We start from the raw sequence: 21,238 nt of genomic DNA, 5'->3' as shown, positions 1-21,238 counted from the left end.
GAGCTGTGTGAAAAATGGGGTGGGAATTGTTTTACTTGCGAAACCAAATAGGAGAAACTCCACCTATAGCGTATTTGATATTTGCTCTTTCATCACGAAATAATCTCTGAAGTATGGATTTTTTTCCGAGGGTTGCTGAAAGATTTCCCCCATGTGATTAAGCACCAGGAAGGCTATCAGTTGAATCTGTACCGTTGATTCTGCTTGTGTCACATCCCCGCCAAACTCGGGCTGCCCCTTGCTGTCCCTTGGAGAGATGCCTGTGTTTCTGTGCGACTGCAGGCATGTGTCCCTGCAACTCCTCGTGCGCATGTGCTGGTTTCCGCTCGTACATCCGTCTTGTGCTTTTATTGAAAACCTGTAGCAGCATCTCTGGGATGTCAGTTCTGGATTGGAGACAACAGTCACAGCGACCAGCTGATTAAACTGCAGATACATAGTCCAGGTCACTGAAATGCTTGCCCTGCGTAGTCTTCTTAACACGATTGCACTGAGCTACAGAGAGGGAACATCGCTGTAAATCGGTTTTGACTGTTTCCCAACCCTCCTGTCCAATAAGTGTGTTCATGCCCTTCTCCGGGGGACCCCTGCTCAACCGGTCCATTGCTTTCCAAAGTTATAATTAGAATTTTTGCAACCAGTTTTTCTGAAAGCCATTGCACTGCTCTGGTCTCTTTGGCGTCCCCTTCCTGGAGCCGGGGCAGACAGGCGCCTGCCGAGCCTAATAACAGCCCCAATCCCGGCACCAGCCTGGATCCACAGGTCGCAGCTCAGCACTCCCAGTCCTGCCAGCTGTTTCCATCAGCAACTTGAGGCCAGTCATTTCTTGAGGCGGTCTTGTTTGATCCTAAAGCATGTTCATGGAGCCCTTTCTCCCGTGCAGCTGAAACAACAGGCCAAGAGCCATTCCCTTGCTCCAAACGCTGGGACAGCGGCTGACAGACAGGCTGCTCCTGTTGCTCCTCATTCTTGCAAGGCTACAACCTCCCAGCACTCCAGCCCCTCCAGGACCAGCCCAGCACTCGCAGCCCAGTGCTTTACCTACACCCTGCCCCGGCCACAGGCTCGGGCCAGAGCCACCCCAGAGCCTCGGATTGTGCTTGAAGTTCAGCTGGCACGAAGGTCTCGGCACGATGAAATGCCAAACAGTGATGGAGCAGCAGCCCTCCCGCTTGGCAGGGGGTGATTAGAGCAAACAGTGACATTTGGCTGGGGCTCCATGACCTGACACTGGGGAGAGACTGCTTTGATTCCCAGCCAGCCGACCCCAATCCGGGCTGGAAGAGCCTTGAAATGTGGCACAGGTGGAGCATGGCGGGGCCACGGCTCCCAGAAGCACCGACAGATGCATGTCCGGGGCCTCCAGGCAGAGGTGCAGCAGGCTCAGGTGCTCCACGTGTTGCTCCGAGTGCCTCTCGGGGAGCACAGGAGCATAAGGAGAGAGACTTGCTCCACTTGGATGTGATCCCCCTCTTCAACAGGTCTGCCTTCAGGATCATGGCCAAACGCAAGCTCCCTGCTTGGGCATGCCAGAGCCCTGATTCAAAAACTCTGGCTGTGAATGTTTTTGCAGGACTGGGGGTCCAGAAAGCTGACCAGCAAGTGGATTTTCTGTCACAGAGTAAAAGAAAGAAAGAAGTTTGTGGAGCTTTTTTTCCCAGTCCTGAACAAGAGAAAAACAAAGCCCTAAAGTCAAAACTTTTATCTAAGAAAGATGAAAAAAATACTTGAAATTTTAATTTCAACTATGAACAAATTTGAGTTTGTTTTGATCATTTAATGTTGTTTCATCTGAATTTTAACTCTGACTAGACATAAAAAATGGAGCGATTTCTCCAGAGGGAGTCCCCAGACGAAGCACTGTGAAAAGCTGTACCATTTCCTAACCCCATCCCAGGACCAGAGAGCCTCTGCAACAGAAACCATCAATTCATACAAATGGTGCTTAGAAACATCTTTCTCTGCAAGGAGATGGTACGTGTCAGCTTCTTTGATGCCAGTCAGCAGGGATAAGGCCTTGACCAGTCTTTCAGCACCATCTTGGCTAGATCCGGCCCTGCCTTCTGTTTGCAAAACGCTCCCAAGACACTGAACATGATCCCAACCGTACATGGACTCGCTGCCGTAGCACGGGAAAGGCCGAATGCCGAGGGGCTGGGCCAAGGCATCCCCTGGCCACGGATGCACGGCAGCTCTCTGCTCCCCTGCACCTCCGCTCCCGAATGATCGAAACTTATCCCAAAGAGAAGGAAGGACTGGGATCAAAGTGATTCCCACGCCGACACATGGTGCAGCTTGGTTCAAGTGCCGCTTTCTGCAAACCCAAGCAACCTGGAGCAGCCAAGCCCAGAGCCCCAAGAGGTGAACCTCCATGTCCTGGGCTAGCAGGAGGCTGCTCCCTGGCCACACGGGCACAGCCAGGGCCCCCGCCCGGTCCCTCGCTGGCCTTGGGGTTTGTGCTGGCCACGCCAGGCTGCAGCGGCCCGGCAGCTCCCTGGGGAAATCCCTGGGAAGGCAGGAGTTTCCCCCAGAGCCTGAAGTCGTCACGGGAGCCAGCAGTGTGGGTCGCTGGGGGCCCTTTGTGCCGCGCAGGGGTCTCAGCGCCCACCCTGCTCACCCCGGCAGGCTGAGCTCTCCCTGCACATCCCTGATTTGCACTGCGTGGTTGTGTCCCGCAGCCGCGGGAAGGCTGCGCCCCGCACAGGCTCGGCAAACCTGGGGTATCCAGTTATGTAGCCAAGCCCCGAAATAACATTAACAGCTTGTTTGGGCTCTTACTGTTTCTTGTATATTTGAGGGGGCTCAGGGGAAGCAGGACACAAGTTCAGCTGAGAGCAGGGACGGAGGGCAACGAAGCACTCGGTAAGATCTAAATGAATTATTGCACGTTACTGAAGATTTCTTCTGCTACTTTAAACCCTTTTTTTAACGCCAGTAAGAGAAAACGAGGACTTTGAAATAGCCTCTCCAAATGCCTTGCTTCTCCCAAACTCATAGAATCAGTGACACTCAAATTTAACAGATGTTAAATTTGACCTTCCTCAGTGAATAGGCTCTAGCTGGACGAGGGAAGGGGGCTGCCAGGGCAGGGCAGGACAGGAGGACCTGGCCCAATGCAGCTCCTGGGCTGAAGATGAATTTAGCCACAGGGGGCGGGAACTGAAGAAGCAAGTGGCTTTTCAAAGCCTCCTGCCTATCACCACAAGCAGGTAAAGCAGCAGCCGGCAAGGGGTGAGCCTGGCTGAGGCGCCACTACCAATCTGCCGCCCGGTTGATTGCTGGCTGGGAGCAGCGTGCTCGGCGGGGCTGACCCAGCCCTGCCGGTGCAGTCAGGTGCGCTTCCCGCAGGCTGCACCGAGGGACTTTGGCCCTCCCGTTGGCAAGTCACCGAGTCTGGAGGACTGTGGTGGTGGCAGCTGACCCCGGCGCTGTGACAAGCAGCATGTCAAACTCCAGCGGGGGGAAGCAGCTGGGAGGGACCTGGGTTGCTTGTTTAATGAAGGGGTTCAACTGTGGATGAAACGGGGCGTGCTTGGGCTCGTGCTAGCTGAGCCAGGGTCTCCTACCACCGAGAGCACTTGCCTTCCAGGAGAGCCCAGGTAAACCTGGCTGCATCCATGTGCCTCCTTCCCGGGCAGCGTGTTTTGGGTGCTTCGCGGGAGGGCAACACTGGACAGCAGAGCCTGATCTGCAGAAAGGGAGAGTACAACCACCTGGATGAGTGAAGAGGAATAACCGAACTGGTCAGATCCCACCCGCTCCCACCAAAGGATGGCCCCCCAGCACACTCCTGCATCCTGTCCCAGGACACTGCATCAACACCGAGTCGAGTGGCAAGTGTGACAGCGCCTGGACTGCTGCCATTGCCCACAGCAGCCCCGGCTGGCCGTCTCCCAGCTACGATGCAGCCGGAGGGCACTGCCCTGGCCTCCGTCAGGTGAGGCGACCCTGGAGCAGAGGCCGCTCTTTGTGCCAGCTCATTGCAGGCATGAGCTCACTGCAGCCGGGCTCTGCTAGCAGGCAATTTTGTGTTGGCCAAGGACTTCCAGAGGTGCCTCCCAGCCCGCGTCAGGCTGTGAATCTATGCTGCATTCGTGGCAGACACATGCTAACTCCATTGGTGCTTCCCAGCAGCCCATGAGCTGAGACATCCTGTGGAAAAAAGAAAGCAAATCTCACTACAGAAACTGAGAAACGGTAGAAGTTAAGGATGGAGGCGGCTGCCCTGGGAACCACGTCAAAGCGCATAACTCGGTGGTGCACTGCGTCTCCTGGGAGCGTCTGGCGCACACCCACAGCAGGAACCGCGGGCCTCGCGTGTCAAGGGCACGAAGCATCGGGGCATGCAGACAGAAAAGGGCACGTTGGCCTTAGACCACAGGTGTAAAGCTTTTTTTGGCTTTACTTCTAGGAGGGCAGTGTGGGCTGAAGCTGCCCATAACCCACCAAGGGAAAGCGGAGGGGCCTGGAAAGCACCCTAGACAACACACCGGTGATTTTCTTCCCACAGCACTATGCAAATCATGGCTAAAGCTGGACAAAGTTGCAGGCACATGATCTGGCACAAATTAACATCTGCTGTCGCTCTGTCAACAGAAAACCGAAACACCGAATGCCCCAGGGCTTGGGCGGCTGGCCAAGGCCCCCAGGGCCTGCCCGGTGAGGGCGGGCACCAACAGCAGAGCTGGCCCCACTCGCTCCAGCGGGGCTTGGAGGCCCTCGGGGCTGCCGACAGCTGCCGTGTCACGAGTAGCGGCATCAGGAGGTAGCACTGCCTGCCCGGGAATAGGAGCACCCCATCCAAACGCGAGTGGTGAGAGCGGAGAGATGGCAAGTGCCACAAAACCGCTCATGTTGTCCCAGTGACAGCCACAGCAGGTCGAACAGGCCAGGGCAAACGTGCTTAGGGAGACCGGCTCAGCGGCGCAGGCACCCCAGGCGCTGGCAAACGCCGTCAGGGGCCGTGAGCACAGGGGTGTGTGTCCTTATGCATCGTACTGAGTTTTAGCTGGCATTTGTTTTGGCTGGAGAAGGGAGCTGCAAGAGCTGATCTTTAAGAGCCTCTTGCCACAGCCAGCTGAAACCATCCATTGCACTTTGAGGAGATGTCAGGGCACGAGGAGCTTCTGCCCGATGCCGCCTCGGCCCTGGCTCTGGGCGAGCGCTGAGTGTGCGGCGCCCGTGGGAAAGCTGCCGTGTGCTGCACTGTGCCCAGAGGGGATGGAGGGGAGCAGATGTTGCAGCCACCTCCCAGCAGGGTCTCACCCGAGGTACGCTAGGTGCCGAGTGTCCAGAGCCGAGGAGTTGCTGGTCCATCAGTTGGCTGGTTACTGTATTTCCGAAGGCCTCGTGGAGCCTCCAGGGACCAGTGGCAGAGGGTGCTGTGGGCACGACGCAGGGACATGGCAGAGCTCGGTGGCACCTGGCCCACGACTGTGTTAAGCACAGCGGGTCACACGCGGGACAAGGCCTCGGGACCAGCTGCTTCGTTTCGTGTTTGTACAAGCACTAAAATTAACTAAATTCCCGCCCGGCTCCATCCCCTCCCCTCTCCAGAAGATATTTAAAAATAGGGAGTCAGATGACCGAGTGCCTCGTGGCTGATCCCAAGGGAGCCGCCCTCCTTGGGGGACACGTGCTCACAAGGGAACAGGCACGTCCAGCGGGGCCCCGGCTCTGCCCCCTGCCAAGGGGACCCGCACGGCTCTGGGTGTAGGACACGCAGGGCAAAGCACTGTCTAAGCTGGAGTTTCCCAGAAGCATAAAACACCCCTTGACTCTGGCATCGCACCACTCTTCCCAAGTGTATGGGCTCCTGTTTGGAGGTAAATGTTGGTGGGAAGGGGGAGGAGGGAAGGAAGGACTCCTGGGGTTAATATCTCCTCTCAAGCTGGTGTGTTTCCAGGCTAGGAGACCACAGTGTGTTTTAACACATGCTTCTTTACCGGTAAAATGGAAGGTGGGAGGAGAGGACGACCCTCTCACAGTGCACCAGGCTAAAGCAGTGATTTACAACCTCTTTCAGCTCGTGCATTCCAATTTTTTCCTGATCTCTCTAGAGGGAATTGAAGCTTGTGAGGGTCCTGTTCCCACTTTTACCTTTTGGACATCACAGTAAAATAGTCCACATTGCCTGGCGGTCCCCAGACGCAGGCTGAAGCCCATAGATCTAAGATGGCAGGAACAAAACCCATGTTGGTGCTGTCAGGGAGAAACGTTACAGATTCGGTTCACCCCAACGTGCCTCTTTTCACCCCTCTGCAGTTACAGGAAATAACAATGGAGAAAAAAGAAATGTGAGCATGTGTTACAGAAATGAGTGCTCTGGGTCAGCTAAGGGAGCTGCCTCTCCCCCCTTCTCCGCCAGCTGATCCGAGTTTCACTGGACTCGCTGCAGAGTTTAATATCCCTCTAGCATGAAGGATTTGCAGAATCAGCGGAAACCTACAGGGAACCGGGGAAAACCTGCGTGGTGATGCTGTAGTGACAAGCTCAGCACTCTGCGGCCAGCTTTGCAGAGCACAGACAACACACACACTGCTACGGAAAGTGGCTTTCTTCTTTCTCTCCTGGGACAATCACTTTAAACTCACATTTCTGAAACAGCTCCATTCACACTTGCTATAAAAGCCATGCTGTCTGCATACTCCACTTCCTCAAATGTCCCCCTGTCTACTTCTGTGCTTACACAGCTAAAGAACAAAAATATCCCCTAGGTAAACAGTAAAAAACTAGTTGGGAAACACTGTGTCCCTTCATGGCTTTTGCTCTGGATCCCTCTCTAAGGAGGGAAGCGGATGGTGGACAAGGCTTGGGGTGATGAGTTGGTGCTCAAAAGCTGGAGCGTGTCTCCAGCAATGCCTCTGCGCTGGGGAGCGCCCCGCAAACACCACCCATCATTTACAGGCACTCCTAAATGGCATGTGTCTGCTTTTGACCTCCAAGGAGCTGACTTTTTCAGTGTTTTGCCATCTGCAGTTCTTTATGCATTTTCACTGACTGCAGCAGAGCTGGGTCAGCACTTCATATCTGATCCCCACGTCTCAAATTCGGGGCTAGACAGAGGAACGTACGATCAGTAACAGCTTGACAAATGCTTTGCTCAGGAGAGACCCAGCCCTGGTTCGCTGAGAGAGGCAAGTGTGTGCCACCGCAGCTGGCGGTCATGCGAGAGCTGAGTGGAGACTCCTTCTTCACCAAACAAATCTGTCCTGGGTCAGCGACGCTCCTGGCCAGGCCAGCACGGGCACAGGCGCTGCCCCGGACACGCTCCGGGCTGTGGGGCACCAGTAGCCGTATGAAACATAGGACCTTCCTCAGTCCCGAGTCTCAGGCATTTTTCACCTTTCAACTTCAGTAACAACAAATGCTTGGGTCCTGCAGGCAGTTTTAGCTTTTGACTCCCTAGGCCTGGTTTCTTCCCTGTGACTGCGCATTAAGGACATGCCACGTATGCCTGTGGCTTGAGCTAAGGTTACCTGCGCAGCTGAAATTTGGGCTCTTCCTACTTTGGAGAGTTTGGCCTGCGGCTGGCAGAACACATCTTTGACATCATGCTTTTGGCTGCCTTTTCCTTTTTTAAGCAGATTAAAACAAAAGCACCTTCCCTGGGTGACAGCTTGACCTTCAGAGAGCTCCCCTATGAAAAGGGATGCTACTGACCCACTGCCATTGACCTGGCAGGGGACCCCAGCGGAGGTGGGTTGTCCCTCTCCCTGGAGACCAGTGCGGATGGTGGGGAGGGCATTTTGCCACCAGGCTTCACAGATACAAGCTGACTGCCGGGGAATGCCAGGACTGAGGGAGCTCAGTTTCCCAGCTGAGCCACGGGGGCAGTGATTTCCAGAGGTCATCTCAACCCTTAAGCATGTGCCTTTCCATGTCATGTCCTGCCCCAGCTTCTCAACCCCTCTCCACAGCAGTCCTACTTTTCCATCCTTCTCCACCTTCAACAGGCTCAGCAAGTCCCAAATCTCCAGCTGCCCCATTCAGTGCCTCTCAGCACCAGCCCTAAGTGACATCACTGGGTTCCTCCCACAGGCTTGGTGACTCCTTGTCTCAATCTCATTTCCTGGTGGATACCAATACTGCCTTTGCCCTGGCTGCTTTGCCTCCTTCTTCCCCAGCCACCCTTGTTCTCCTCCTGCAAGCCTCCTTGTCTTGCCCACACTGTCCCCCATGCATGAAGTGCCTCTAGGACACTGCCCTGATGGAAAATGTTGACTCACCAGCAGTCAGGTCTTGTCCGGTGCAGGGGTCCTTCACCCGGGAATGCCTCCAAGGGCATTCCTTGGAGGAAGGCATGCAGCAAGGCCCTGGCTTGCATCCCTGGGTGGGCTCCTCTCCATATGGTGGGTCAGGTGACACTGTGTGAGTGAGGGTCCAAAACTGGCACAGCCTTCTCTCAGTTATGGCAGTAGGCAATGACCTCTTTGTAGGCACCCTCATCCTCTGGAGATAACTTGCTTGGGACAGCAAGCTTGGACGCTGAAACAGGTGACAACCTTGCCAGCCAGCACTCTCACATTCAGGCCTCAGGGTGGAGACCCACGGGGATCGCAGCATGCTCCCTGCCGTGGGTGCGCCCCCCAATGCAAACCAGCACTACGGCACGTGTCGAGGGCCAGCAGGGCCACCACTGATCTGATATTGGGCCAGAGCATCCCTCACCCAAGCATCCAGAGAGGTTTCCCAGGTGATAGAAAATGCTGTGGAGGGGCAGGAGGTCATGGGGGTCAGGGTGACTTCAGCTGGGTCTGGCCAGTGAGGCCAGCTCACCTACACAATACCTGTACACGAGTGAGCCCGGGAGCGTGCATCTCTCCTTGGCATGGGCTTGCCTCTGCACAGGAGATGCCACCACAGGCTTCACATTTTGGTGGTGACCCAGGTACTTCCAGGAGCAGGATGCAGAGCTGGATCGAGGAAACTCGGCCCACCAGCACGGGCAAAGGAGCTGATCGGGAGAGCTGGACCAGTGCTAATTGGGTCTGCCTGTTCTTTTTAGGAAAAGCAAACACAGGAGGACAAGTGTGGAGGAAATCAGAAGCTCACATGAAGGCGTTAGGGGGCTGGGCTGCTCAGGCAGGCTGCCTGCAGCACTGCCATGAACCTGCCCCCTGCTCACCCAGGCACACTGGTGCGGGGAGACCCCTGCAACAACCAGCCCCACGTGCTCCCGCGTCTTCCCACTGGGCTCAGCTCAGCTGCGAGGCAGTCAGTTCTCAGCCTGGTTTGCTCTGACGGCTGTTGTAGGGCTGCTCAGAGCCTAAGCAGGTTTAAGAGTGCTGGGCTGGTATTGCCTGGCTCTCTGCAAACCCGGCTGGGGACTGGATCCAGAAAATCCTTAAATAGGTGATTGCAGGAGAGCAGAAGCAGCAAATGCTTTGGGGCCATTTAAGGCAGGAGACACTGTCTGGTCATGGAAAAATTCGGCAGCTGGAGCTGTGCCAGCCTTCCCCCCTCCCCGAAAACATTCCTGCAAAGGGAGGTTTCAGATCCAGGGTCAGAGGGAAAAGCTCGGGGATCAGTTGTCACAGAAACGCAGCCCCAGCGTGAATAGCTGCACTCACAGGCAGCTCTGTCGCTCCCGCTGCCCCAGGCCCCCACAGCCAGCAAAACCTGCCCATGGCTGACTCAGCTCCGCAACAGACCTCAGCAGCAACCCAGAAAAGCGGGAGCAACCCTCGTCTGCAGAAGCATATGCGCCTCTCATTGCAAACCAATGGTGAGGAGGAAGGAGCCTGCACCACGGGGCAACCTGCAAAGCTCGTCTCGGCATTCAGACTTGCATTTTTGCCTAGAGTTTGGCGACAGTCTGGCTCCTGAGGGCAGCAGGGCTGGGTGAAGCAGAGCAGTGCTGCTATGGCCACTGTGGCTCAGACACCCTCATACAGCACCAAAGGTGACACCCAGTGGCCCTGATAAGAGAGACTTGGGGATGTGGCACCCTGGTGATGGAGGTGACGAGTGCTGTAGAGGGACACCGCTGGGAACATGCACAGCACAGACAGGATTTATTTCCTTAATGCTTTCAGGGCTGAGCCCACAGCCCCAGGTGTCACTCACGCTAGGGATCGCTTGGGTCCATTAACTTCAGGTCTAGTGTTGGGGGCGCAGAGCCGCTGGGTGCTCCCGCACCCTCCTCACCGCTGGCTGCAGCGGGAACAGGATCTGGGCGCAGCGTGTGGGAGTGGGTGCAGACCAGGGTACGGCCAGGGCTGCCATGGAGCAGCTGGAAGAGAAGCAGAGGAGACTGTGAACCCCCCCGGCTTGCTGCGCCGGCTGGGGACACCCCCGTAAGAGCAGGGGTGGCTGGCCGTGCGCGCTGGGGCACAGGCCGGGTGCTGGGAAGGCACTAAGGACAATGTGACCATGCATGGGAGAGAGGAGAGGGCAAAGCCAGGAGCCATGTGCCAAGACTCAGCTCTCCCTCCATCATGGTGCCCCAAACAAGGGCCCTGCCAAGGGCTCAGCTGACCCCGCACTCTCAAAGGCTCCTGGTTCTCCTCTCCGCTGCCTTCACAATTGGAGCTACCGTCGAGCTGGGGAGGTTGTAATCCCCCCTCAAAAGCATGCTGCGGGCAAGTCGCTCACGAGTCGGTACCCAAGGCCCAGTGCACACAGGGATGGCCTCTGTGCAGCCCCTCCTGCCCTGGGCAGCCTGGTCCCTTGCGGGCCAACATGGGCCAGATGTAGGAGAAATGCAGAGATGAATCAGAGAAACGGCATCAATCTCCAGGCCCGAACGCTTCACTGATCCCCGCAGGTCCCAGCAAGGCCCCAATTTCTTTGGGGCAGTTTGTGCCAGCCAGAAATGTTACATTACACAACCACTCTTGCACAAACAAGAAGCCAGTGTGGTGTGCACACAGGGCCTGATGGTTTCCCAGGACCACACGGTTTCCTGCTGTCGTTACAGCGGTGCACACCAGCGCCTGTTATGTGTCCAGCCTGAGGGCAGTGCCTTTCTGCTGACAGCCCCTCAGGAGGCTTCACAGCAGCATTTTGGGTCGGAAGAGATGTGAACTGTATCATTTTACAAATTCTGCATCATTATTCTTCGGGGCAGCCACTGTCCTTTGTCCTTGTGCAGCACCTTGCACCGTGGAACCAGTCTGTATGTCCCTCTGAGAACTGGCAGTGCAAATACCCTAAGCAGGGTGTTGTTTAGTTATTGTTTAGTTATTTTGAAGCCTAGTTGTTTGTGGCACAAATGTCAGTTCACACTCAATCATCCCAGTCTGAGAACAAGCAGATGTATTTTGAAGCAACCCATGAGACTGCGGTTTGCGTGCACTGGCAGAAGGGGGTGCAGTGCCCTGAATACTTCGAAATTCAAATTTCTCCAACTGAGGCCTAGATCAGTCACAGCTATTTAAATCTCAGCCTGTCACCTCTTCCAGTGTTACTTCCAAACAGTTTTAGCAGCATATTAAAAAGTCAAAGACCCACAAAAATTAAACGGATCCATAGTGGGGTCTTTTGCAAAAGACAGGGGTCTACCAAGCAAACAGGAGGTCATTGACGCATACAGGGTATGCAGTAACATGACATCTAGCTCCTAGCATCTGCATTTCAGCAGTGGATCTCAAAGCACTCTGCGAGGCAGGTCAGCCTCAAAACCCCCTTTTTATAAACAGAGGCATGAAAGGGAAAACAGAGATGCCCACAGTCATTTGGCAGAGGCAGCAAGTTCATGCAGGACATCACTGCCAATTCGTGGCCAAGTCCCTCCTTCAAGCCCCCACTGTGCCACCCCGGCCATCCCCTTATGCAAAGACTGGCCCAGGCAACGGCTGAATGTGGGTGCGAAGTGGAGCTGTTCAAACAGGATATCCTGAATGGGTCCCAGCCAAAGCAGCCAAAGCCTGATGGTTTGGGCAGTCACCTGGGACAGGACACCCTCCAGCAAATACTCCGGCCAGCTGCCTGCAGCAATCCCGGCTTAGGTAAGAACATCCACCCTGGGCTGCTCTGCTGAGAAAATACCCTCTTCTGTCAACAAATTCCCAGTCATGTGGCACAGCTGCCGTGCTCAGTGGCTGTACGATTGCTTGCTGGGTTTTCTCCTGAGATTCACTCCTTTCTTCCCAGAAAGCTCCAGTAAATGGGAGAGACCCTGACACCTCAGCATGGGAGAGCCCACATGCAGTAATGCCTCAGCGACTCTGCCTGGACACCAGTGCTGCCCCATACAGAGCTCTGCAGCTGCAGATCCCTGCAGCTTCACGGGAAGGTGGGAATAGGGACCTTCCTTTTCTGGAAGGGGAAAATGAAGCCTGGGACAGTGACATGTCCCAAATTACCAGCATGTCCATGGCTAGAAAGGGGACTCCAGGTTTCCTACAGCCTCTCTGGAGGTGCGAGATCCAGCAAAGGGGGAACAGCACTTCCTTGCTGGGGTTCCTGGCTCCTGTAGGGCAAACAGCTCAGCCCCAGGTCTCTTGTGCAACACTGCAGCAAGCTGCCGAGACAGCCGATTAGCTCAAAAGGGAGTTGAACCACAGGCTGGTGGGCTGAGTGGGGAAGTGGTCTGGCCCTGGGTTCTTCACTCCGAGCTGGGGATTTAGGCAACACCATGATTGCTCCACATGGTGCTAATAACCATCTACCTAGGGTCCTGGCAGCAAAAGGAGAGGGCCCCTAGCCTGGCCATAAAGGCAGCAAGAGGGCAAAAAGAGGCCCCATAGGACTGTAAGGGGGAGTCCAGACACTGTAGAGAAGCTGGGGTTTGGGGGTAGGGTCAGACAGCAGCTCAGCCCATTCAGTGCTATAATGTGGAAACATGAACCGCACAGGAGAGAGTGGTGTGGAAGGTACCTGCAGCCCAAGTGTCCCAGGTTGGGTACAGCATGTGGCCCTGCAAATGGTGTTTCCTGGTGCGCTTTCACTGCAGTGGTGCCTCCTGGTCCCAGCATTCTCCAGGGTGTAGAGCAAGGTGGAGGACTCTCAGCAGGTTCACGGTGTAGGAACAAACAGTGGTGCTGGGAAGCATGGCCATCTGGTGCAAAACCCCTCTGAGAAAGGGAAGCATAAATTATCTGCTGCTGTGGGCACCAGAGCAGGGGAAGAGGGTGGGCATGGGGGAGAAAAGGGCCTAGGACACACAGGCCTTTGCTCCCGTCTTTCTGAGCTGGGACAGGCAGGCTACCCCCACCGAGTCTGCCCAAGTCTGCGTATCACTTTGTGTGCATTTGCCCCTTCATGCTGGAAGGGGGCTCAAACCAACACAGGTGGTCCTGACTTCTGTCCTTTAGATATCCCACTGATTCAGACCCCTCTGATACCACCCAGGCCAGCACCCCCCAACCTTGCTTCCTGCCTGCCTGCCCGCCCTCAAGAGCCTCATCACACAGAGGGGCTGGAGCTACTGCCTATGGGAGCAGAAGGCTTATGGAAAGTTCCCAGTCCTCAGCAGAAGGAGACCATATAGGCAAGTATTTTCCTGTATCATGGAGGGCTGATCCAGTCTGCTGTCCAAACACCCCTGCTGCCGTCTGATTTATCTGCAGCTGATAGGAGAGACCTTGTTGCATGAAACTGAAAGCAGGAATTAAGACACTCCCAAGGGGATTTTGCATCCTTGACCTTAGTCTACTGCTCAGGGGCCTAGGTAGGGCACGATGGGAATCTCCCAGCTGCTCTGCCATTCCTGCCAACACAGCTCCATAGCCCACGTGGCACCACGAGGGTCCAAGGTTGACTCCACAGCATGTGTTTCCCTCCGAGCAGCAGGGACGGACGGTGACCTGGCTGGTCCTGATAGGGACAGGGCTGTCAGGCAGACAGGTGAATCACTCCCCTGCAGGCAAAGTCTGGGCCACCTGGGAAGGGCTGAGTTGCCCTTTAGACTTTGGGCGGTACATGTGCACCACAGTAGAGAGCACACACAGTCCCATCCTGTGTGGACACAGTCCCAGAGAGGGACATGAGTCACAGCCAGCTCTCAGACAGCAGCCGGACTAGCATCTCCCAGCAGCAGAGGCAGCAGCTCTGCTCCAGAGTCTCTCTGTTTGGCTTTCCAAAGCGTTGAGCAGGCGCCAAGCCCAGCGAGTCTCAGCATTGGGTTGGTGCTGCCTCAAGCGTGCAAAGCCAGGAGCTGCTTGGGCTGGATGAGCCCCTCGTGCAACCGCGCTGGGGCTGTGCATACAGTCAGGGGACCTATAAGTGCTGCACAAACACCTCCCGGGGGAGCTTTGCTCTGTGGTCACCACAGCTGGCATTGCCTGGCATTGCCTGAGGATGCTGTGTGTTGCAAAACGGCAGCTGTCTCTCACATCTCCTTACATCTGAGTGGGACTTTAACACCCAGCAACAGACAGAGGGAATTTCAAAGGGCATGAGAGGCACCTCTTGCCTCTCTCTCCTAGCCCCTCTACTGGATAAGGTTTCCTGACAGACTTGACCACATCTTGACAGCATAAAGTGCCCCAGCCCCAGCCCATTACTCCCAGTCCCCAGAGCATCTTGCTTCGGTATAAGAGCCCAGAAATAAGTCAAACCAAACCTGCTATGATGCACGCATTGCAGACAACAGCAGGGGCTCCAGGGATGTTGGGGTGGAGAGATGAAAGCCTCAAATGCAAGGAGAAAGCAGTGTCAGGACGGTGGGGCTGGGTTGGGCTTGGAGGCCTGACTGAGAGCTGACACGTGGGGGGGCCACATGACCCCTCCTCCAGCTACACAGGGCTGGGGCCTGGCCTGGGCCTCTGACAGAGGGAAGGCCAGTGGGCTTGGGGAGGATGGCAAGAGCAGAGCACTGTCTTGCCTTGTGCCCAGGGGCTGCGAGGGCTCCTGAGGGTAGCTGCAGTGTTACTTCATGTCCAAGCACAGGGTTGGCCAAAACTATCCTCCTAGGCATGGATCTGCTCTGGAGAACTGATGGCCAGAAAGCTGCAATTAAAAAGGCAAAATAGTTGTATGCCAGGAGAAACAACCAGAGTTGCAAAGTTCAAGACTGGCTCTGGGTGTCCCTGGGAGCTTGGGTGCATTAAGAGCAGGGGAGCAGGTCTGGGGCAACGCTGTTGTTTACGTCTGTAGCCTGGGCCAGAGCTCGTCCCAGACATGCGAGGGTGACATATGCAGCTGAAGGTGAGCTGTGCTGACCCCAGGACAAAGGGACCAACTCTGGTACCATTTTCTTGACCATAAAACTTGATGTCAGCTGAAGCAGGACTGAATCCCAGTATAACTTGCTTTAACAAAACAGATTTCCATCTCATGGAGTGGAGGGCTTTCCTCTTTACTGAATGTCCCTGTATGTGTCCCTCCACCAAAAATAGTCCTGGTGAATGCACTGCTTTTTACAGGGAAGTTACAAACTGCCTATTATAGGTAACCCGTAAGATTTTGGTAATGCCCTCTCCAAACAGTGCAAGCATGCACCAGTTGAGATTAAAACCATAGTAGTTTGTTTTGCAAGAAGGGGTGAGCTGCCCCTCCTTCCAGGCTCTGAGCTTTTCTCTTATGCACCACAGCTTTTCTCTGCAACTTTGAGAGAAAAAAAATTATTTCAAAATTAAATCCCAGCTCTGTAATCCCTGGGCTCTGGGAGCTGGGCTTCAAGGTGATGGCAATGACTGTAGGAGCTAGCTGCACTTCCCTTCCCTGTGGACACAAGCTTGTGTGCACGGAGGCATACAGACACGCACGGCCATGTACAAAGCAAGAGGACTGCGGGCTTTTAACCAGCATAGTTAAAACTTAGTTCAGCTTTGTTCTGCGGGAGCACTGGGTAAGCGACAGCTCCTGCCTGTGAACGCCCAGGGGAGGAGAAGGGGCAGTACTGGGGTGAGCAGGAATCACAGCTGTCTTGTCTGATTTGGGCAGCGACGGCCCCACGTCGCCACGCAGGTGGCCGCCTCTCTGCAGCAAGGCACAGCACTGTGTCCCCAGCCGAGGAAGCTGGGAACGCGGCCCAGCAGGAAGAGCATGGGCTAGGACACCCTGATGGGGTCAGCAGCACACCACCGCATGCCCGCGTGCATAGGGAAAGTCTCCGTCACATCTGCTAGGGTGGACACAGAACTGGCCTTGACACTGCTTTCACGCCTGCTCTGCAGAGCAAGGGCAAAGACACGTGGCTAGGCCAGGAGCCAGAAAGTGGCACTTTTTAGGCACGATCATGGGGTGACCCACCCGAAGGCTCCCCTGCGGAAGGTACATTTGCAGTGGATGGGTTACCTGCTGCTCTGCACTTCTCTGGAGGAAAGGTGGGGGTACAGCGGGATCCCTGACGTCCTCCTCTGTTTGGAGAGTCCTCCATGGAAGGAGCAGGCTGACTGTGGCTCGTACCCAAGAGGAATGAACTGCGTGAAGTGTGGAAAGGAAAAAAAAACCATCAGCTCTTTCATCTGCTCCTAACACATGGCAGCCACAACAGGACAGCCATGAAAGCGCCTTTCCTGGAGTACAAACAGGGCAGTGTTCAGGGCTGCTCTACCCCAGTCTGAGGCCTCTCAGGTCCTAGATCATGGCCTTACTGGAGGCCAAAGTAAGCAGTTCCTCTGCAACAAGCACCTCACTGTGGCCTAGGAAGGAGACTGCGATTCAGACCTGAGCAGAGCTGCTCCTGTTGCACTTGCTGCTTTTGGGAAGGGGCACCTCATGCCATGGGACCATCGGCTGCCGTCCCCCTGGTTCACAGCTGCAGCAGAGTGGGTGGGCATGCCGCAATGACTGCTGCCCTTTCAGAGGTCTTGCGGTGAGAGGGCAGCTGTAACCTGGAGCCTCTGCGGGTTGCCCAAATTCCCCAGCCCCACATGGGCTACAGCCAATTACTGAGCCAACCGCAGGGAGTATGGTGTGGCAGGGCGAGACACATGCACTGAGCGTGCGACCGGTGCTGCTTCTGGTGACCCACTTGCTGTTTGTAACTCATCTAAATATTGGCAGTGACTAAATCCACATGGAGGCATCATGCAAGAATACCCCTGGTGCCTGCTTCTCTCCCCACCACACACAGGCTGAGAGGGCACTCTGGGTCTGCAGACACAGAGCGCTGGGAAGGACCCAACAAGCTGCAAACAGCCATGACCTGCTGGTGAAAGGTGGCTGGAGCCTTGCAGCATCACACCCACAGAGACGGGTGTATTCACAGGACGTGGGCGCTGAGCAGCCTCGTTTGGCCAGAAAAGCAGGTAGCTCGCTGGGCCAGGACGGGGAATGGGGCTTGTGACACAGGAGGCTGGGGGCACTCACTGAGCAGCGAGGCCAGACACACACGGGTATCAGGGTCCCAGGTCCGGGCCAAGGCACTGGGAAGGAGGTGTCAGTGTGGTGGCACTGCTGGGTGAGCCCAGCCTAGCAGGGGAGGGACGGGCCCCTATCACACAGGGCATAGGAAAAGGTCTCCAAACTACGCAGTGCTTGCAGGTGCAAGTGAGCCAACGCTCTGGGCTGGGGCCCAAGGGATCCTGCCCTCCAGCCACAGAAGTGGACCAGAACCAATGTCCCACAGACCGGCCGTACCCTTCTCAGTGCCCACTCCAGGGTGGCTCAGCGGCGGCTGCAGCAGGGTCCCCAGGAACAGCCCTTCACCCCAGTGTGTGAGCACAGCCTCTGCCAGGGCTCTGACCCGCTGGTGCCCTGTGCTCTGCCCAGCTCTGCCTGGCCCTCGGGGGCAATGGCAGCCGGGTCCCCAGCTCAGGGGCTGCAGGATTTAGGACAGACGGAGGCTGAGACCTAGTGGCCACTTCCACGCACTGCAAGTGAGGTCTCTGCTGCCACAGGCCGTCCCACCTGCAGGTCCCAGGTCACAAACTATTGCCCCAGCACAGCAGGGCCCCACGCTGAGCTCTCAGCAGGTACCGAGCAGTGCGCCGAGGCTCCACGGCGCTCCACTTATTCAGGAGGGGCAGAGCTCGCCTCAGAGCATCGCCGAGTCTGCGAGGTTCACGTGCAATGCTTCCCACAGGTGTTGTGTTATTTTTATCCTGCTGCTGCATTGCCTGACCCCTCCATCTCCTGAAGCCCTGCTCCACAGCCCAGATACCCCAAGCACTCAGCGTCCCTGCGAGCCTTCACCCCCTGCCAGCCATTAATGACCGCGCTGCCCAGCCCAGGCTGGCACAGCTCCATCCTCAGCTCAAGGGCCGTCCCAGCAGACTCGGAGGGAGCTGTGGGAGGATGCCGTGGGCATGGCACTGCCGTGTCCCAAAGCAAAGCTTCGCATGCTCAAACAGCTCTCGCAAAACAACTTTCTTAAACAGGTCACTTCAGGATAAACAACAATATTTTGCTTGGATGATGGGGGATTTCTGCATCCTTGTTACTACCTGTTTGTTTGTTTGTATAGTTTAGATTTTATACCATGGCAATGCAAACAGGTTTCCCACTTCGGGGGGGAGGGGGGGGAGAAAGAAAGAAAGAAAAAGGTGGTTTTGGCTGCATTTATCCAGACCCAGTGCCTCAACCCAGCCTTTAAAAAGTGCTTGAAAAACGCATCCCTCTGCGCTGTGCCTGCGTGCGCTAACTCCGCGTTTCAGAGGGACGTAAGCGCCGGGGTCCTGCAGCCCTGCTCGGCCGGGGGTGCGGGCGGGCGGCACAGCCGGGACGTGGGGTGCGGGGCCGGCCGGAGAGCGGCCGTGCCGGGCCCGGCGCGCCGAGCCAGCAGATGGCAGCTCCGAGAGGCCCCGGCATCCCTTGCGCCATGCCGGCGGGGCCCAGCGCTGGCGGTGGCGGTGGAGGCCGCGGGGACGGCCGGCGAGCGGCCCGGCCGGGCGCGAGGCCCTCGGTGCGTGGGTGGCTGAGGCGCGGGGCGGAGGGGCCGCGGGGAAGGTGGGTGGGCGAGCGGGCAGGCGAGCGAGCGGGCAGGCCTGGCTTGCACGGCAGGGCCGCGGGCTGGGTCTGGGGGCCGGTGCTGCTCGGGCCTCCCCGGCGCAGGGAGGGCTGCGGGGCCCCCGGATGGGGCCGGCTGTGCCTCCCCCACCGCGAGCCCTGGCCCCCGCGAGCAGCGGGGCAGCCGCTGGAACAAGCCGCGTTTCCGCAGGGCTCGGTTGCTGGCTGCCGCCGCCGCGTCTCCGAGCTTCCCCCCCCACGAAGCCTCTGCTGGTAGGAGCCGGACCTCGCTCTTTGCCTTTAGTATCCAAATATCCACGCCAGCTCCCCAAACCCTCAGTGGCTAGTGACATGCGGAGGGGTTAACTAAAAAGTGGTGAAAAGGGAGGAGGAGAGGATCCCGCTTCCTCTCGCTCGCCCTCTCCGGGGGGGTCTGTGACGCGTCCCCCAGCAGAGCCGCGCGGCGCCGGGCGGGAGCACCGCGCACCTCCGACGTGACACAGGGACCAGGGACGGGGGTGCCTGGCCTTGCCCTCTCCCATGGGGATTTCACCGCCCACGGTGCAAACAGGCTGCCCCAGGGATAAAACCGGGTCTCGAGAGTTGCCCCCTCCCTGTGGTGGCAGGGAACCACACTAGCCCCAGGCTGGCTCGCCCAGCCCGGGCTGCTTGGGTTGCTGCCACACGCCAGCCACCTCCTCCTCCTCCTGGTCCCCATTTAGCCCTGCACGACTCGGGCAGGCTGTGAGGAGATGTGGAGGCTGTGGGATACCTGTCCCACAGCCTGGGCCTTTCCTCTGCTCCCTTGCAATCGTGGGCAGAGCCAGGACAGAATTGGGAAGCTGCAGAGACTACAACAGAGCCCTTCTCTGCGCCTCGCAACAGGGGGTAACCCAGTACCTTGCTCTTCCTAGGAGTCCAGCGCTGCAGGTTACTTGCTGGAGGAGGCCCCAGCCGGAGGAGGAGCAGGACCTCACGAAGCTGCTGCCCCAGGTGTTCCCAGGAGCCCTGTCTTATGCCTGCAGCACTCCCAGGCTCACGCGCAGGCAGTCGGATCAAGCGCTGACGGAAGAATGGTCTGTGCCCAGGTGGAGACGAGCCCCAGGAGGCACTGGCAGAAGGTGCTGTACGAGCGCCAGCCTTTCCCGGATAACTATGTGGACCAGCGTTTCCTGGAGGAGCTACGGAAGAACATCCATGCCCGCCAATACCAGTACTGGGCTGTGGTCTTCGAGTCGGGGGCAGTGGCACAGCAGCTATGCAGCGTCTGTGTCTTCGTCATTACCTGGTGGTACATGGACGCTGGGATGCTGAGCCCACAGGGGCTTTTTGGGGCAGGCCTGGTCTCTTCCCTACTTGGCTACATCCTGTTCAACGTCATTGACGCTGGGGTCGGGCGGCAGGAGAGTGGGCGGACATGGTGGGCAGACCTGAAGAGCACACTAGTGTTCATTGCCTTCACCTATGGCTTTTCACCAGTGCTTAAGACACTGACAGAGTCGATCAGCACAGACACCATCTACGCCATGTCGGCTTTCATGCTTCTCGGCCACCTCATCTTCTTTGACTACGGCGCTAACGCTGCCATTGTATCCAGCACACTGTCACTCAACATGGCCATCTTTGCCTCTGTGTGCCTAGCATCCCGCCTGCCTCGCTCCCTCCACGCCTTCGTTATGGTCACCTTCGCCATGCAGATCTTTGCTCTCTGGCCCATGCTGCAGAAGAAGCTGAAAGCCCAGACACCCCGATGCTATGTGGCGGTCACCACACTCTTTGCACTGGCAGCACTGGCGGGGCTGATGACCATTTCCAGCGTGGGCGCCGTTCTCTTTGCCTTGCTGCTGCTCTGTATCTCCTGCCTCTGCCCCTACTGTCTCATTCGGCTTCAGCTGCTCAAGGACAATATTCACGGGCCATGGGATGAGGCTGAGATCAAGGAAGATCTCTCCAGGTTCCTCATGTAGGCCTAGCTCAGAGGAAAAGAGGGAGGGAGGGAGGAAGGGACCACCCTCTGCTGTAAGCAATATGAAGGATGCTTTCTGAGAGACAGTTCCTGAAGAGCTGGACGCTTTACCTAATAAAAACCTCTTGCACAGAAATAGTGCAACATTTGCATGTGTTACCTTCAGGAACACTAGGTCAGGTCCTGTGGCAGCAATCCTGGGGACAGAGCGGACTCATAGCCAGTGGCTCACCTGGTCTGTAATACTTGGTGCTTAAATAAGTCACCACTTACCAGCGTTCCTCACCTCCCCATGGCCTCTGTTCCTGCAGCTGCTGCTGGTGGAGTCATGATGACAGACAGAAGTTCTGAATCAGAATTTGCTAGCTTGGAAAAGGCCCACTGAACACACAGATTATGTGATTCCAAGACCTGACCTGACTGCTTTTGGCTAATGAAAGAGCTGAACCCATCAAAGTGGCCAGCCTGTGTAACAGCTCTGGAGCACAGGCA

General features: G+C 56.7%; 1 protein-coding gene and 1 long non-coding RNA gene across 2 annotated transcripts; one reads left to right on the top strand and one right to left on the bottom strand.

The window, feature by feature from the left end:
• Positions 1 to 12,532: 12,532 nt before the first annotated feature.
• Positions 12,533 to 16,501, bottom strand: LOC135329104 (uncharacterized). The gene is made up of 3 exons (XR_010390321.1): positions 16,186 to 16,501; positions 14,510 to 14,577; positions 12,533 to 13,019 (listed from the first exon to the last, which is right to left on the bottom strand). It is a non-coding gene; the product is annotated as an uncharacterized LOC135329104 (long non-coding RNA).
• A 2,083-nt stretch (positions 16,502 to 18,584) lies between these two features.
• Positions 18,585 to 20,882, top strand: PIGC (phosphatidylinositol glycan anchor biosynthesis class C). The gene is made up of 2 exons (XM_026123322.2): positions 18,585 to 18,736; positions 19,695 to 20,882. The coding sequence occupies exons 1-2, from the start codon at positions 18,617 to 18,619 to the stop codon at positions 20,745 to 20,747; spliced, it is 1,173 nt and encodes a 390-aa protein (XP_025979107.2). The 5' UTR covers positions 18,585 to 18,616; the 3' UTR covers positions 20,748 to 20,882.
• Positions 20,883 to 21,238: the final 356 nt, after the last annotated feature.

The sequence above is a fragment of the Dromaius novaehollandiae genome, chromosome 8 (genome assembly GCF_036370855.1).
Source record: "Dromaius novaehollandiae isolate bDroNov1 chromosome 8, bDroNov1.hap1, whole genome shotgun sequence".
In the NCBI taxonomy this organism is placed as follows: Eukaryota; Metazoa; Chordata; class Aves; order Casuariiformes; family Dromaiidae; genus Dromaius; species Dromaius novaehollandiae.
Note: the sequence above shows the minus strand (reverse complement) of the source record. Positions and strands in the feature narration are given on the sequence as shown.